This window comes from Rhododendron vialii, chromosome 4a (genome assembly GCF_030253575.1).
Source record: "Rhododendron vialii isolate Sample 1 chromosome 4a, ASM3025357v1".
In the NCBI taxonomy this organism is placed as follows: Eukaryota; Viridiplantae; Streptophyta; class Magnoliopsida; order Ericales; family Ericaceae; genus Rhododendron; species Rhododendron vialii.
The window spans coordinates 43003383-43022477 of NC_080560.1; the positions used below are offsets into that span (position 1 = coordinate 43003383).

At 37.8% G+C, this 19095-nt stretch overlaps 1 protein-coding gene across 2 annotated transcripts; it reads left to right on the plus strand.

Moving 5' to 3' along the window:
• Positions 1-14340: 14340 nt before the first annotated feature.
• On the plus strand, positions 14341-16179 carry LOC131324637 (inactive protein RESTRICTED TEV MOVEMENT 1-like). Of its 2 annotated transcripts, none has more exons than XM_058356678.1 (2): positions 14341-14592; positions 15664-16179. In XM_058356678.1, exons 1-2 carry the CDS (start codon positions 14441-14443, stop codon positions 15989-15991), a joined length of 480 nt encoding a protein of 159 aa, XP_058212661.1. In that variant the 5' UTR covers positions 14341-14440; the 3' UTR covers positions 15992-16179. The 2 variants fall into 2 exon arrangements, with proteins under 2 accessions (XP_058212661.1, XP_058212660.1); XM_058356677.1 differs by having other exon boundaries at positions 14342-14592; positions 15683-16179.
• Positions 16180-19095: the final 2916 nt, after the last annotated feature.

A 19095-nucleotide genomic window follows, 5' to 3' on the forward strand; every position in this document is an offset into this window, starting at 1 on the left:
AATTTCATTGCACTCAAATTAGATCCAAACCGTCCATGCCAAGATGAGCGGTTGGATCGACTGCTTGGCATTACTTGGCAGCATCCCCGCGAAAGGATCTAATTAATCTAGGCAGCTACATAGACATTTTGCTTTTAAGCGCCAGTCCATCTGGAGCGTGGAAAATGGATGAAGAGTTAGGACTTAGGACAGAGAGGCAAGGCCAGAAGAATACGAAATGTTAAAGGCAAAAAGGTAAAGGAAGGTGGTGGTGCATTTCACATTCCTTTACAGATTGTATTTTCAAAGAAAAAAACTTCTTTATGGAGACTCGGTAAAGAAAGTACTTTTAACGGAGGTGAATTGACCCGTCCAAAAGTGTTTTGGGTGGTCCAGATTTTAAATGGCCGCATACCAAATGGTCTTCACATGACAGTTCTTGAGTTGTCCGTGGTTTCTTGAATTTCTTTCATGTCTTGCAAATGGCCGCATCTAATTAGTTTAGCCGGCAAGTGATTGGGCTATATTGGCATGTTTGATTCTCCTATTAGATTATTAGAATGGCTTATGAATGCTGTAGAAACCTTACTTATTGGTATTTCGATGCAAGCATTACATGCTTGGGGTCAAGTAGTCCAGGAATGGAACACTGGAAAACAGTGAAAAATGTTATGAGGTATCTCCAAGGACGATATGCTTACTTATAAAAAGTCGGATCATTTGGATGTGATCAGATACTGTCTGACCGTTTTTTCATCATTTCTTCTAAAACCAATTAGTGGTAGGAAGAGTTTCAATTAAGTCTTTTATGACATTCGACATCGCACCCGCATGGTCTGGTTTTAGAGCCGTCGCAGGGAGTGACATTGTGTAACCAAATCCATGGGGGCACTCCGGATCCAACAGATACTTGGACTATAATTTTGCTGGTTGTCACGATCCCCTTAAGGCCACCCAGACTAGTCCAAGCAAAGGCTTCTAGTCCAAGCTGGCTGTCCAATGATCTTCTCAAAACATATTTGTGGAAGTCTTTTCACATTATGGCAAAATCTTCGAAACTCTTGAAACAAATCAAAAGGTTCAAACAATAAATAGTTTCTCCTACAAGGGCCCTTGTGGATCTTAAGTCTCCGACCCAAATCAAAATTCATTAAAAAAAAAAAAGTGACTTTCACTTCAAGGATTCTTGTGGATATTGACCATCAAATGAAGACTACTCGATCATCATTGGAATATATAGAACTGCTATCCTTTTGGTCATTTTCTTAACTTGAGGGAGTAATCCATTAGTCAATTAGGCTGGGTTATACCCAGAACTATCATAAATATCTCCTCATCATAGAACAATCTGTTGCTTCGTAACTGCCATTTGTGACCTCAATCGTCTTCACTACCAACAACAAAGCTTACGGACCATTTGGATACCACACACAAGGCGATATTGCATTTGACTTTAAAATTGGAGGACACAAAAAATTTTGCGTTCATGGCACTTCAAACTTGTATTTATGTGCACTCTATTGGGGTCTACATGGAGCCGATGACGACTTTAAGCAATGTTAACATTCTTCAGGAAAATGTGAACATCAAAACTTAAAAGGTAGCTTTGCTCCCGGCCGTACTAAATAATTAACTACCCGCTGTTGCAGCTGTTAGTAATTTATTTTAATTAACGGGTATCTGTAATCTTAACATGGGGAGATTAATAAGTATTTAATATCATGGAGCTCGTAATATAATTGAGATAAGGACGAGAGTGCAATTATAATTCTGTAGTGGGGTGAATTATAATTAGTGAAATAAGAAATATAATCTTGGTGGGATTAAGTTTTTTTATTTACACTGGGAGCCCAGACTTATTACTCCTTAGGTCCCTATCGTAGCCCTATATATACACGTTATGCTCTCTAGGTCAGGATCAATGTTTTTCTGAAATTCAGTAAATAGAGGCAGACTTAGAGAGAGCAAACAGATCACGAAAGAGTCCACACTTGGTTCGTGTTCTAGACGTGCAGGGAATACGATAGAAGATCGTAAGATACGGTCGAGCAGTATTCGTGGTTTATAGCAAGACGTGCTATAACAAGTTCAACCAGCGTTCGTGTCGCATGGAGTTGAGGTAGAACCCTAATTCCGCTTTATAGGGTTTTACAATTTTTGTTGTCTAATCTGTACGCGTCATTACTGGGTCTTGGGGATTCGGTTTCCCAACAGTGGTATCAGAGCCGGTCGTAATCACGCGTATGGATTAAACAGGCCATGTTGTCCGTAGGTTATAGAGAGTAGAACGTAGAACTGTGCTAACCTTTGTTTTGCAGCGTTCTTACCCAGCTATTATGGTCACATGATTTTTATTGGTTTTATGTGATTGGATCCCACGATAATTTTTTCGTGGTTATTGTTATTTATTGGGTACCACGATTATTTTTCGTGGTTGTAATAATTAACGTAGCATGTGTTATTTATTGGGTGCCACGATTATTTTTCATGGTTGTAATAATTAACGTAGCATGTGAACTCCAATGGAGGCATAAGATCGATATTTGTATGTTTCTTCGATTGTAATAGCATTTGACGGTTATTTGGAGATCGAAGATGGTAGATACAAAAGATTCAAGTTATTTGGCTCGCAACAGTTTTTTCCAGATTCGTAGGGTCTGATTGCAGGGCTATTTCGACCCAGTAAACATTGGAATCAGAAAATCTGTTCTTCACAAAAGTTGTAGATAATTGAATTTCGAATCCAACCCAATTTGAATCACTTCAATTGGAGGTCAGATGAAGAAGATATGGCCAAAATACTGAAGGCTGTGCAGTTTACGCGGGAATATGTTAAATCCGAAATTTCTTACCTAAGCACGGTTGGATTTTGGTTTTCTTGATTGATTCAAACTATCTAAATCTTCTACACAAGTATAGCCAAAGGATTTCAAGTTTGGAAGGACTCCTTATTGCTTAAGGATTTCAAGTTTGAAAGGATTCCTTGTTGCTCAAGGATTGCATCTTTGACCATAATAGTTGGGATGCATATTTTATTATGTTTCCTAAATTATGTTTATGCATGTTTCTATGATTGTTTGCATATGTGATAGTTTACCAAAAATGGGACAACATGGTAATATATGGCTTTTGACCTAGATCACGATTTTTTTGCAAACTTCAAAATTTTGATAACCCTCACAAATTTTTTTTTGAAATAACTAAGTGGGAGAGGGAGTTTATTTTTATAAATCCCACGGTCTCCATTACTAGTATGTAGATGATGTAATTAAATTTGTGTGATGGTTTTAGAACCTTCCCTCCCATCGGGCAAAATTAATTATGGCCTCATCGGTACAGACTTCCTTAAAGGATAGGTCTATGATGATTGTTGTGTGAATTACTACACCATCTGAGGTAATTCATAACGGAACAATGGATCATGGGGCTAGGTAATTGTATACACTTAGTTGTAAATAATAGTATCATCACCATCTGAGTCACTATTATTATTTATAGGACCGAAGTTATATTGGTTATTTAATTTTGCTTGGCACGGTATAGTGTCTAGATAGTAAAATTAAAAGGTTGTGCCTATCTATACGAATGATAAAGAGTAGAGACTTCCCATCGAGGCATGCTCTTCACGGTGTGTAGGGTTGCTAATGTTTTTCTTTTAATATGTGGTAGAGGGAACCAATATTAAAATGAAATTCAAAATTTTTATTGCCCTTCATAATTGATTGTTATTTGATTCTCAGATTCAAAAATGGGCTCTTTCAATCCACTTGCCATTATTCTCAAAGAAAATAAACTTACTGGACCAAACTATGTTGACTGGAAAAGAAACTTGAATATTGTGTTAACTGCTGAGGGCCACAAATATGTGCTATCTACGGCGTGCCCTCCTATACCTGAAGAAAATGCCACAGAACAAGAAGCAAAGCCTTATAAAGATTGGGTTAAGGCTGATGAGATGACGTGGTGTTATATTTTGGCTTCTATGTCGAATATATTGCAACATCAGCATCAAGCTATGGAAACTGCTTCTGATATGATGCTGAACCTCAAAGAAATGTTTGGGGATCATAATCGGGCAGCAAGGCTAGTTGCTATGAAAGAATTGGTGAGCATCACCCATGTTGAAGGGACCCCGATTAGGGATCATGTTCTAAAGATGATAGCTCTTCTTAATGAACTATAGATCTTTGGAGCTGAAATTGATGGGGAAACCCAGATCGATTTCGTTCTTAACTCACTGCAGTCTGAGAGTTTTAAGCAGTTTCACCTGACTAATTCTATGAACAAAATGCATTTATCTTTGGCGGAACTTCTTAAGGAACTCCAAGCAGCTGAGGGTCTTTTGGTTGCGAAGAAACCACCATCAGTGTTAGTGGCAGAGAAGGCTTCTACTTCTAAGCCGAAAGGCAAGAAGAAGCAGAATAAGTCTCAGAAAAAGGTTGTGGAGGCAGTTCATGCGCCTCAAGGTGGTGTGAAAAAGCCTACGGGCAAGTGTTTTCACTGCAAGCAAAAAGGACACTGGAAAAAGGAATGTCTGGTTTTTCTCAATAAAGTGAACAAACAAGGTAAATCTTTTTCACTAGTTGTTGAATCATGTTTAGCGGTGTTATCTACCAGTACCTGGTGTGTAGATACGGGAGCCACTAATCATGTTTGCAATTCATTGCAGGGGTTCCAGGAAACCAGAAGACTCAGTGATGGGGAGATTTATCTACATATGGGAAATGCTACGAGAGTGGCAGCAGTTGCAGTAGGAAATGTTTTTTTAAATTTTAGTAGTAATGGGAGTTTAATTTTGAGAGATTGTCTTTATGTTCCTACTGTTAGAAGAAACTTGGTTTCAGTTTCTAAGTTAATAAAGGATGAATATTTGGTTTATTTTAGCGACTCTGTGGTTATTAAGTTAAATAAACGTTTTATCTGTTCTGGTTCATTGGTGGATGATCTCTACATTATAAATCCTATATTTCCTACAGTGCAACTGCATGAATTGAATAACACTAATAATTTACCATGTAAGAGAAAAGAGCCTTCGAAATTGAACCAAACGTATCTTTGGCACTTACGTCTTGGTCATATTAATCTGAATAGGATTTCTAGACTGGTTAGAGATGGACCTTTAGGTTCATTAGAAGTTAAGGAACTTCCAGTCTATGAATCCTGTTTGGAAGGTAAGATGACCAGAAGGCCTTTTTCAGCAAAAGGATATAGAGCCAAAGAGCCGTTAGAATTGGTTCACTCTGATTTGTGTGGGCCTATGAATGTCCAAGCTAGAGGTGGTTTTGAGTACTTTGTCACTTTTATTGACGATTACTCAAGGTATGGATACATTTATTTAATGCGCCGTAAGTCCGAATGCTTTGAAAAATTCAGGGAGTATAGGGCGGAAACGAAAAAGCGTTTGGGTAAATGTCTCAAGACACTACGATCTGATCGTGGTAGTGAATACCTCTTGGGAGAGTTTAGGGACTACTTGTCAGCTGAAGGGATTACATCCCAGTTGTCAGCTCCAGGTATGCCACAACAAAATGGTGTAGCAGAGAGAAAGAATAGGACTCTTATGGATATGGTAAGATCAATGATGAGTTATTCAGATTTACCAATTTCGTTTTGGGGACATGCACTAGAAACAGCAGCGTATATTCTTAACTTGGTACCATCTAAGTCAGTACCATCTACACCCACAGAACTATGGACTGGGCGCAAACCTAGTCTCCAGCATGTTCGGGTTTGGGGTAGTCCAGCACATGTGCTGAATGGGAACGCAGATAAATTGGAATCGAGAACAGAAGTTTGCTTGTTTGTGGGGTATCCTAGAGGAACGAGAGGTGGACTGTTTTATAGTCCTGCGGATAAAAAGGTCATTGTTAGCACTAATGCCCGGTTCTTAGAAGAGGACTATGTGATAGACCACAAACCCAGAAGTAAAATTGTTCTAGAAGAATTGAGAGGAGAGAGACCGGCACAAACTTCTTTACCACCAATAGTGCAGGAGGAAATGCCACAAGAGATATTTGTAGAGGCACCTATTGACACATCGATACCTCGTCGTAGTAGGAGGGTTACTGTTCCACCCAGTCGGTATACGTTGTTGGGAGAGTCTTTTGAAATGATCCCTGATGATCAACATGCTGAACCTTGTAACTACAATGAGGCACTTCAAGATAAAGATGTGGAACTTTGGCAAAAGGCTATGAATTCAGAGATGGAGTCTATGTACTCTAATCGGGTCTGGGATCTTGTAGAACCACCTGAAGGGATTAAACCCATTGGATGCAAATGGATCTATAAGAAGAAGAGAGGGGCGGACGGGAAGGTGCATACCTTCAAAGCTAGGCTTGTTGCTAGGGGTGTTCAAAAAAACCGCCCGAACCGTAGAACCGATCCGATCCGGACCGAACCGTCTTATTTGGTCAGGTTCTGCGGATCTACGGTCAGGTTATGGTTCCAAAAAAATAAGAACCATTAATTTTGGTTCGGTTATTGGTTTTCAATTAATGAACCGTGGTTAAAATCGAACCGGACCGTTTAAAACTAAAATAATATAGATATACATATGTGTGTGTAGTTAAATAAGTATTTGAATTTGGTAGGTTAATCTTTTCCTTACTAAACTTAATTTATTTAGAGATGAAATTTCATTTATTAGGAAAACTTTTATTTTCCTCCTTCCTTTCTTATTTCAACAGATTATCTTGTTATTTCTTTAATTTTATGAGTTCATATTTTGTGAATAAATGTTTGGATGCTTATTGGATAGAACCGGAACCGGACCAAAACCGAACCGGTCTTGCGGTTAGGTTCTGGTTAGGTTCCATGCATATACTGGTTAGGTTCTGGTTCTCAATTTTCTAGAACCGTTTGAAATGGTTCGGTTACTGGTTTTCTAGAGAACCGGACCAATCCGGACCGTGTACACCCCTACTTGTTGCGAAAGGGTATACTCAGAAAGAAGGGATCGACTATGAGGAAACTTTTTCGCCAGTAGCCATGCTTAAGTCCATTCGGATTCTCTTATCCATTGCGGCTCATCTCGATTACGAGATTTGGCAAATGGATGTAAAGACCGCGTTCCTTAATGGAAATCTGGATGAGTGTATCTATATGGTGCAACCAGATGGATTCATAGCAAAAGGTCATGAGCACATGTTGTGCAAGTTTAAGAAGTCTATTTATGGGCTTAAGCAGGCATCTAGATCTTGGAACATTCGTTTTGATCAAGTAATCAAGTCTTTTGATTTTGATCAATGTCTGGATATATGAATCATGTGTGTACAAGAAGCGCAACGGAAAAGTTGTAGTGTTTCTAGTACTATATGTCGATGATAGCCTGCTCATCGGAAACGATGTGGGAGTGTTATCTTCAGTGAAAGTGTGGTTATCCGGCCAATTTGAAATGAAGGACTTAGGAGAAGCTGGTCACATCTTAGGGATTAAGCTTATACGAGATTGCAAGAATAGGATGTTGGGCTTATCACAAGCTACTTATATTGATGTCATTCTAGCCCGTTTTAGCATGCAAGATTCCAACAAAGGGTTCCTCCCTTTTAGACATGGAATCAATCTATCCAAGGATTAGTGTCCTAAAACACCTGAAGAGATGGAAAAAATGAAGGCAGTTCCTTATGCCTCGGCAGTAGGAAGCCTTATGTATGCTATGTTGTGTACTAGACCTGATATTTGCTTTGCCGTTGGCATGGTTAGCAGATTTCAGTCTAATCCAGGGCAAGAACATTGGACTGCAGTGAAACACATACTCAAGTATCTAAAAAGAACTAGAGATCATATGTTGGTGTTCCAATCAGATAGTCTGGTACCTCATGGGTACACAGACTCAGATTTCATGTCAGATAGAAATTCCAGAAAGTCTACCTCAGGATATGTGTTTACATTGGGAGGTGGAGCCATAAGTTGGAGGAGTATCAAACAATCTTGCATTGCTGATTCTACCATGGAGGCAGAGTATGTGGCAGCTTCTGAAGCAGCCAAGGAGGCTGTTTGGCTTAGAAACTTTTTGTTGGATCTGAAAGTGGTCCCTTCAGTGCAATCAGCCATTACACTCTATTGTGACAATAGCGGTGCAGTTGCTAATTCGAAGGAGCCAAGGACTCACAAGAAGGGCAAACACATTGAGCGTAAATATCATCTGATTCGAGAGATCGTACAGAGAGGTGATGTTGTTGTGACCAAGATTGCATCAGCGAATAACCTGGCAGATCCTTTTACGAAGAGCTTACCAGCTAAGACTTTTGATAGTCACGTAGAGGGAATGGGAGTGAGATGCATGGCAGTATGGTTTTGAGTCTTAGTGGGAGTTTGTTAGGAGATTATGTAAAAGTTATGTTTTTATATGATGGATTAATATTTAATTATTAATCAGTTTTATCCATTTTTGATGAGAATCTTTTATGGGCAATATTTGCATGATATTTTTGTATGTTGTGCATGTGTGTCTTTTATTCTACATAGTAGATAATCCAGTGTGTAGAGTACGGCTTACACACAGAAGATTGGATCATCGGTTCTTGTGGAATATAAGTTATGATTCACAGTCTTAGATGGAATTTGACACACCATCGGTAGGACTGTAGCACAATATTTTAGTAGGTTTTTCTTGACTACAGGGAATGGTATTAATTCCAACTCATTGTGCTAGTATACTTTGTGTGTATTGAACGGGACCGTATTGAGGTAATTGTCTTTATACTAACTTTATAAGACAATTGGAATCTCATGGTTATTATGAATGCTTATGCTCTTAATCCAAAGATAATTATTAGAAGTATATATTTAATGTTGTTGACTTTGATTCATTAAAGAGTGAGATCTTTATACGGTCAATAGTCTCGATGAGTTGGGTAGCAACATTATGTATATGACAACTATTAATTATTAATGGAATCCACGTCCCGATAGGGATTGATGATACCCCTTGAGTAAGCTTATAAGTTTCGATTATGTCAAACCCTGCAGGTTGATATTTGTATCCGACATATCGAATAAGTTAAGCGAATAGTCTCACGTTAAGATGTTGATTAAGTGGGTGATTGTTAGTAATTTATTTTAATCAACGGGTATCTGTAATCTTAACATGGGGAGATTAATAAGTATTTAATATCATGGAGCTCGTAATATAATTGAGATAAGGACGGGAGTGCAATTATAATTCTGTAGTGGGGTGAATTATAATTAGTGAAATAAGAAATATAATCTTGGTGGGATTAAGTTTTCTTATTTACACTGGGAGCCCAGACTTATTACTCCTTAGGTCCCTATCGTAGCCCTATATATACACGTTATGCTCTCTAGGTCAGGATCAATGTTTTTCTGAAATTCAGTAAATAGAGGCAGGCTTAGAGAGAGCAAACAGATCACGAAAGAGTCCACACTTGGTTCGTGTTCTAGACGTGCAGGGAATACGATAGAAGATCGTAAGATACGGTCGAGCAGTATTCGTGGTTTATAGCAAGACGTGCTATAACAAGTTCAACCAGCGTTCGTGTCGCAGGGAGTTGAGGTAGAACCCTAATTCCGCTTTATATGGTTTTATAATTTTTGTTATCTAATCTGTACGCGTCATTACTGGGTCTTGGGGATTCGGTTTCCCAACAGCAGCAGCTAGCAGATTGTGTTGATATTTGTCTATCTAGTTTTCGCAGTACATTTTTTGAAGTCCAAGGACAGTGTTTCCACCCTATATATGTATTTTATGGACTGCTACCAAAACTTTGAGTAGAGGATCGAGGCAAAATGTTGTTTTGTATTTTGGTGGTGTCAGCTGAGAGTGATCAAGGCAAAATGTTGTTTTGTATTTTGGCGGTGTTAGGTGAGAGCTATTACTACTACGAAAAACATGAAAAATGAGAAAGGAAAACAAAATTTGAAAACAATAACGAGGAAACCAATAAGTTTGCAACTACGAATCCAAGAAAGAAGCAATGGAGCTACCCCTTCCATTTTGGAAACCTTTCTGCCAGTTGTTCTATATGTGAAAGAGCAAAATACTTGAAACACTTGTCAAGGCAGTTGAATACAAAAATGCGGGGGAAGTACAGAGATCCGTATGTAGAAACCTTACATCCATCTCAAAATCAATTGGCAATGAGTAGAGAGATCCCAGATGTTATTAAGTGATCACCCATTCCACTCCCAAGCAATGTGAGATTCATTTCCTTAACATCCCCCCTCACGTGCAGCCGCGTTTGAGGTCTGTCACGTGTGGCCACTTTTTGGGTCCTATCATCGTGCAGCATTTTTGCTAGTCTGTCATCGCGGGGTGTGGATTGTAAATTTTTTAAAATGTGGGTGGAATGGGCCCCGCTCTGATACCATGTAGAAACTTTATATCCATCTCAAAATTAATTGGCAATGAGTGGAGAGGTCCCAGATGTTATTAAGTGATCATCCATTCTACTCCTAAGCAATGTGAATTTATTTCCTTTTAACACCGTACACATTTGTAGCTAAAGCTGTCATATGACTACTCAGTCTCTTTTAAGTACCACAAAGATCATTGATGCAGGAAATAGTAGCGCCACGTGGGTAGGGCAAGCCCCACCCGAAGGGTATCAATCATACATCAAACGTTCGCGGTCTTGACAAAATCAAACCGTCACTTTTCATATGGAAGAAGTAAATTCAAAGGGTATCAACCAACACATCAAACGCTTGTAGTCTTGGCAAAATCGAACCATCACTTTTCTTGTAAAAGAAATGAGGAAGTGTCATTGAAAGGCTATGACACAATTGTAAAGCAGTACTTTAGAAAAACATTCCTCGGGGAAGGCACCTGTAAAGCAAACCTCAAGCAAAAACATACTCCACAAAAATGCTGCTTTTCGTTTTGCAAAGCAATGCGTTATGCTTTTTATATATGGAATGATTTTCACACTCCCCATTTAGTCATTCACATTTTTTTGTTTTTTTTGTTTGTCTTTATCCACTTAAATTGACTATTTTGCCCTTAAATTAGTACACTTTTTTCGCACATTCAAGAGCAATATTATAAATTCATGTGAATAAAAGCAAAAAAAAAAGAAAAGAAAAGAATGTAAGTGACTAAAAGGGGGTGTGAAATTCATTTTCCTTTATATAAAGAAAAAAGCAGGCATTCCTCAGGGAATGCACCTGTAAAGCAATGGTCAAGCAAAAACCTAGTACTCCACTAAACTAAAATGTTGCTTTTTGTAAAGCAATGCGTTATGCTTTTTATAAAGAATGAAGAGTAAAGCAGGCATTAGGTATAGAGCTGAGTTTCCACTAAACTAAAAAGGTTGAAGAGAGAATTTCGTTTTGCCCCTATTAATTTAAAAAAATTTGCATTTGTTAGTTTTGCACCAAATTTTTATGAATTATTGGTTTGTCTCAACGAGAGGAATCCAAAAGTAAAAAATATGACATTACACACATTTTTTGAAAATATCCAAGAAAAAATTTAAAAAAAAAAGTCATACTCCCTCCGTCCATTTTTTATAGTCCAGTATTTCATTTTGGGCTGTCCCTTAATAAGTGTCCATTTTGTAAAGTTAGAGGGTAAAAGTTTGTGAATTTTTCATTTTGCCCCTAAAAGTAGATTTCTTTTTGAAAAGTTAGTGAGTAAAAATGTAATGATGATGTTTCCATAGAGGGTAAAGAGGAAAAGTGGAGGTAAAAGTTGATGTGAAATGTGTAATGATGATATTTTTTTAATAAGTTGGAGTTACGAAGCGGGACAATTAAAAAGGGACGGATGGAGTAATTTTTATTTTTTCGATTTCTCTCATCGAGACGGATCAATAATCCATAAAAGGATGGTTCAAAAGTAAAAAACGCGATTTTCTTTTTTTCAATAAAGACAAAACAAATTTTTTTTCTCATTACAACTTTTAGATTAGTGGAAACACCCTTTTAATCATATTAACCATAGTTTATAGATATACCTAATGGGGTTGATGCCACACCTAGGGGTGTCGAATGGACTGGGCCAACATGAGGACAACACATGCACATCATGTTTAGTGCTGGCCCTGCACGACATGAACACTAAGGTGGGTCGGGCTAGGCCATCATTTTGAAGCCCATGTCACGGGCACGGTGAAGCATGGGCACGACACGAAGTACGGCACGACATAGCAAGGCACGGTCACGAGTAAAGGGCACAACACGAACGCATTTTTTTTTTTTTTGAAAAATTACTGGTCGAAAAATTTATGCCAATTGTATACCATATTACATGCTTCACGGCTTCTCACAAGTACGATTTAACAAAAACCACAGCTGTCCTTGTCTACTTAAAGGATTGGAAAGATGCATGCCTTGGACTCCAAAACTCAAAAGCAGATGACATTCCTGAATTTCTTAATATTTTCTAAACTCAGATACAGATAGTAATTAACTCGAATGAGTAATATGTCAAAAATGCACTATGATTAGCGGAAGCATATTGTATTCATAATTGAATAGGAGTCAATATTTAACCTAATTGAAATATATTCAAACTGTAGTGATGCATTTCTTATTTATAATTACGTTCACTATATTACAAAGTTTAATTACCATTGGAATGTTTTGTATTTTTTCAATTAAAATGTTTTCGTAAGCACTCATCCCCCTCCCAAGTTCTCTAGGATAGAGTAGATTAGGATTAACGAATGACAAAAAAAATAAAAATAAATAAATGCGTTAAATTCAATTGCAATTTTTTGATATTTTTTTTGTCAATTTCAAAAAAAGTCGTGGCAATCTTTTTAGAAGTATATTTTTTAGCTTCACAAAGCCTGATACAAGAATAGGCACGGTATGACACGGCACGACACGAATTGTGGTGAATTGTGGGTTAGGCCAGGCCATGCTGTGGATATTTTGAAATAGCATGGCTTGGCATGGCATGATTATTAAGCGGGCCAGCACGACACGAAGCACGGGAAAAAATGGGGTAGGCTGGCATGACACGGCCCATTCGACACCCCTACACGCTAATGATAGCGTTGGTTATCTTTGAAAAGTGTATGAAAATCTATGAATATGTATTGACATCCATGGAATAGATGTTTATTATACTTACTCCCATTGAATGCTAACTTGGCAAAATCGTGGTGTTAAAAGGGGGTTTACACACTATAATTATAGGAGAAAGGAACACGAGAATATACGTGGTACAACACAATCCACAAAGGGACATGCCGTTAGAGAAAAGAGGAGCGCAGAAATCATTCCCCAACAAACAAACAAAAGTGCACTGTTCACTAGTATTTTTGGCTAGTTATTGGTGCACATGATCTGAATTTGCCACAATCCAGATTGATGAATGATGAGTCTATCAAATGTTTTCTAGGTGATGTAAGCAGCCATGATATCATTTGTCAATTATTTAGTTCTGGGGCTTCAAATTAGGTGAAAGCAATAACCAAGCTCTATCATTTCCAGCAAGTTCTTGATATGTAAGAAATGTCTGGCAAAGAAAGGAAATGTGGTCCTTTTTACATGTAAAAAGTAATTGTGGTTGCTCTCGCTTCTTTTTTTTAATTTGTTCTAGCCATACCTTGGCACTGAATCATCCACATAATGTAAGAGTGTTAAAGAAAGTGTTATTGGCGCCTTTAAAAAGCAGAATGGTTGTCTGATCAGTTAATTAACTCTCACCACAACTCAAATAGATTTTGCTGGAAAGTAGGTAACCATGAATCCTAGTTTGTATAGATCTGCCATGGAAGGTAATGTTGTTGAACTCGGGCAACACAAGGACGTAGTTGGACTAGGATTTCCACTCGGGAGGGGCTTAACGAAGAGGGAATTTTTTATTTTTTTGACAGAAATCAACTTTTGAATATTGATTAAGTTTATCAAAAATAGAGTTCAAAATTTAATCAAGTATGATTAAAAAAAGTTCTAACTATTAACATCACAAAATAGTGTGTTTTCTGTTTTGTTTTAAAGAGGAAAATTTTAAAGCAACTATGAGAGTGTTAATAATATTCCACTTCACATGCGGCAAATTGAGTGACAGTCAAGTAATAAACACACCGTACTCCTTACAATAGGTGAGGGTTCGAACCCCACCAACTTCATCCCCTTTCTCCCAAATTAGTACTAGTAGAATAGGATTTGTTTTGTTAAAAAAAAAAAAACCTTCACATATGAAACTACTCCTATTAGCAAGTGGAGTGGAGTACAGTTGGTGCCTCCCTTATACTCTCATGCACATGGACAGAATTCGATTCCCGTAAGTACTTATCCACCTCCCCAAATCCCCTAAGATAGAGTAGATTAGGTTTAACGAATGGCAAAAAAAAAAAACTACTCCTATTAAAAATCAAATCAAATCAAACTGGGGTATCCATCTCTATCCATTTCTTGTGTTTGCCTATAAAAACCCATCCAAGGCCTATCAAGTGATCTTGGAGCACTGCATACACAAGGATTTGAGAGCAACTTATCATGATCAGAATTGGTCCAGTTGGGAGAACTAGCGACCGTGCTTGGGATGATGGGGGCAAGGAGAAAATTGTCCAGATCTTCATCGCACATGGAGACTTTATTTATTCTCTCCAATACCTATATGTTGATCAAAATGGAAACTTGGTTTTATCAGATTCACATGGTACTGCTGCTTCTCAAACTTACAAGTTTGATGTGGTAAGTGTACAACTCATTTTAGACTGTAATAGGCCTACCCAAAGAGTTGTTTATTTTTCTTGGTGCGATACGCTCATTAACCGTTCCAGGACTCATCCCACGATCTCCTGACGGGGGGCCCATTTGAAATGTGAAAGCCAAGTGGTGCCCTAGGATTCCTTTTTACCCTACATTGTGGTGGGGTTCATACACTTTGTCTTGAATCTGACACAATATTTGATGGAAAAAGGATATGGAACATCCCGTGGTGGCTCCCCAAAGGCACTGGATAATTTATCTAGAGGAGAACTATTTGTTTACTTAATACCGCATGCAAGGGATTATCCAAAACAACCTGGGAATGGTAATCTAGACCTTTAGATTATTTTTCTCTTCATTTTATGGTCAAAAATAATTTTTAACTCCTTATTCCATCTAAATCAAACATATTATGACTAAACCCGTACTACATACAATCTCATCTATTATTTCAAGGACACACATGTCTCCCTTTGTCCATCATTGATCTCTCTTCTACTAAGGGATCCCTCATTTTGTTATATATATATATAGGGGTTGGTTTCCCTCACATAAAAATTGACACAAGTGTTTTGTGAGATCTGGAGTTCTTTGCAAATGATCGGAGCTGTTCAATTTGTTTAAAACGTATTTTTAAAGATTTCTATAGAAAAAATCAACTCATTTAGATATCAGTAAATGATTCCTGTCAAATTTGCTGGAATCAACTGAATGAACCGTTTGAGCTAGCATTTACTGATGTTGGAACAACTCCATTTTTTAGGGGAACTCCGATTAGTTTTGTGTCAAAATTTGTGTCAATTTTTGCTCTCGGTTGAGATTAGAAGTCCGCACGAAAGTAGTGTGCGGGATAACTCACTACAAGTTTTGTGTGTGTGTGTACACACACACATTTTTTTGGTCCCCAAATAATCCGTAACCAAATGCACCGTAAGTCTTAGATCTCTTGGGGTTCCAAAAAGTTGTTTATCTTATGTCATTTTATCTTCTCTAAAAAGAATTAATGTTCCAATTAGCTGGCTTGTTTTGATTCCTTTTCCAGTTTAATATCAGTACTGTTTCTACAAAGCAGGTTAAGCTTGATTATCCATCAGAGTTTATTACCGGTATAAGTGGTTGCTATGGCCATCCCAGCGCCAATAGCCGTATGCAAATTTTGTCAATAACATTTACCACCAACAACAGGACATACGGACCATTCGGGGGCCCTGGTTTTGGTAGTAAATTTGACTCTCCTTTCCGATATCAACTGGGACTAGACCGTCCATTTGGCGGATTTCATGGATATTCAGGCCATTACCTTGAGGCTATTGGGCTCTATGTGAAGCCATTGACAACTCTAAGCAATGATCAGGAGAAAGTGAAAAATGAAAAAGTCTAGAACCCGGACCAACTTTGTGGTTTTATTACAGCAGCAGGATGATCAATTGTATTAGCAGTTTCTACTTTTATGCACTATTTGCTAGACACCTATGAAGTTCAAGCACAATGTAATATCGTCGCAATGGATTGGATAGTGTCATCCTAATGAGGTAAAAGCTTGATGCAGATAATATTTTTCCTTTCAAATTGTTGCTTTTTGTTGAAATGATTTGTCCCATCTCGTGGGAATTGACCATGAAAGCCTACATAGGCTAAAACTGGCTAGATAAGTTGAAAACCCATAAATGATAAAACTCCTTGCATACAACTTCGTGAAGTTTTCAGAAACACGGTATTGCCGTAAGATACTGAAAGATTAGAAATTGATCAGACAGGCACCGGAGAGCCTTCATGTTCTGGTTCCTGGAGACTGCAACAATTAGCCTTGCAACAACCTCCTTTAATGTGCAAACCTATCTACATGCTTCAAGATTAGGTAAGAAGGTGAAGGCTCGGGACTCAGAGAATTTCACCTCAATTGCTCAGCTATTTCTTGCATCAATTATCTTTGTGGTACTTAAAGAGACTGAATAGTGAATAGCCCCAGTAATGACGAGAGATTTTTCGTCTCACCACAAATTGTATTGTCGTTCTGCTACAAGACCCCTATAGGGGTAGTTCCAAAATTTCAAATTTGAGAAATATTGCCATTGCAAGTTTATGCTTTGTGATCGCTTGTTCCTTGGTATGCGTAAGTGCCTCTGGCACGAGAAGCTTTTCGTGCAACTAAACTGACATCTCATATCATGTCGGCTCCAAAAACATGTGAGCCATTCTTTAGGTCTATCATGTGAAAACTTTATATTTATTTCAGAACCAATTGGCTATGAGGACAGAGAGGTCCCAAATTTTCTCAACCAAGTCATGAATTGGCATATACACAGTAAATGGGTTCATGAAAATCAAGAATTAACCTTGCACGCCACAGAGACAAACAGATGGTCAGGCAGTAAATGGTTTCATTATCAATCTATCTAGAATTGGTCATTGGATCATAAACTGCAAAAAAACCAAGGCTTGATACATTATCTTTCCCTTCTTAACCTTCTTTTTCTTTTTTCGGCTACTACACAAATTATCATTTCCAAGAACTTCTAGGAGTCCAGAAGTCACTCTATTTCATCAGTACAAAAATGAGCACAATTCCTCATTTGAAAGGACCCTCTTACGCTTCGTGAAGTAACCACTTAATTGAAGGCACTATTAAAGTAACCATCTAAACTTGAAAAATCAAGGCTTAGTCGAGAGGATCTGGAAAAAAAGTGTTGATGATTGTCTTATCTACTCAATCTGATCTCATTTGAGCTTGGTACACAGATATACTAAATGATTTTGCAAGAGTCTCAGAAGTCGATAAGTTACTTGGGTTGAGAGTACCAATAGGGTTAATTAGTAGTACTCCTTATTGGAAAAGAAATCCGATGCTTCGTAAATAACCATAATAATTCTAAGGCAAGGATTTGCATCTCTGTACATTTCATTTTCTACCTATAAATAATCCTTGAGGCTTCTGAAATTGCATTGAATTGAAAAAATTCAAGTTGCTGTTCTTTGCTTTGCTTTCTCTTTCCCAGTTACTTTTATAAAGTAGATTATCATGATTAAAATTGGGAAATAATTTTGCCACTTCCTTTTTAGTTAACATCACTCTCCTGCAAGTGTATTTTTGCACCAAAAATACACTTGCAAGGAAGTGACGTTAACAAAAAAAGAAATAGCAAAATCAGCGTTAAAATTTGTCCATTATGGAGTCTAGGAACTATTGGAAACAGATGGATGGCCGGGATGATGGGGGCCGGGACGTAATTGCACAGATTTTTGTTTCACATGGAGATTTAATCAACTCTCTCCAGTTCCAATTTGATGAAAGTGGTACCTTAGGTTTGTCGGAGATACATGGTGCTGATAGTGAGTGGCCCAATGTTCAGTGCGGTGAGTATCGTATTTGTTGTAAACTACTATATAAAACAATAGGCTCTATTTGGGAAAGTTTTTATTTCTATTTTTTTAATTTTGTTTCTGATGTTTTCTGAAACAGACACCATAAACATATTTGTGTTATTATTTTTTTAACAAAATACATAATCAATTCCACTAGTTTACGAAAATTCTAGAAATACAAAAATTGCGTTTTCATTTGTTTTGAAAATACTTTCGGCAGCCCAAAAAATAAATAAACAAAAACCATTATGGTCACCAAATATGTTTTTTTGTTTTTGTTTTTTAATAAATAAACAAAAACTCATTTCTTGTTTTGTTTTTCATAAACGAAAAATAAAAAACTAACAATTTTACCAAACAGAGCCAAAAGTAGCCATTCAAATAAAAAACAACTGCAGATGTACCAAAGTCTTCATTCCCTGTCCTTTTGTGTTTTTTTTGTTTTTGGATAAGCCTACATGGGCGGAGAAGGGGATGACTAGGCGTGTGATAACCCTACCCTGAGCATGACTCTTTAGAAGGGACCAAAGAGTCATAGGATCCACTACCCTATCCTAGGCATGACATTAGGGTCTCTCTACCAAAGAGTCAATAGAATTTACCGCCCCACCAAGTGCTAGTGAAACAAAAACAGACTTTGTAGCAAAGCAAAGTTCTAGGGGCCATCGATTGCACCACTCGAACCTTGAAGTTCTTGACCATCCAAACTACTTGGGAGTAAGCCACAATCCATTGGGCACCCCTGTCCTCTTGTTGCCTTTTCATTCTCGTTTTTACATTATACATTAATTTACCCCTTTTCCTGTTTAGCTTTGCTTTTAAAAAAAGAATCTTACCTTACTTAATGCAGGTTACTCTTGACTATCCATCTGAGTCTCTAACTGGCATAACTGGTTGCTACGGCTGGCGCGGTCTGGTGGATGGCGGTAGGGTGCAATGTGTTTCCTCAATCACATTTGAAACCAACAAAATGACACACGGACCTTTTGCTAAGACGTTGCAAAAATGATGAGGTGTTTGATTTTCAAGCCGGAGGCAATGAATTTGGCGGATTTCATGGCATTTCTGGCCCATACCTTCATTCTATTGGGATCTATTTAAAGCCGAGGACAAGTGTAAGAC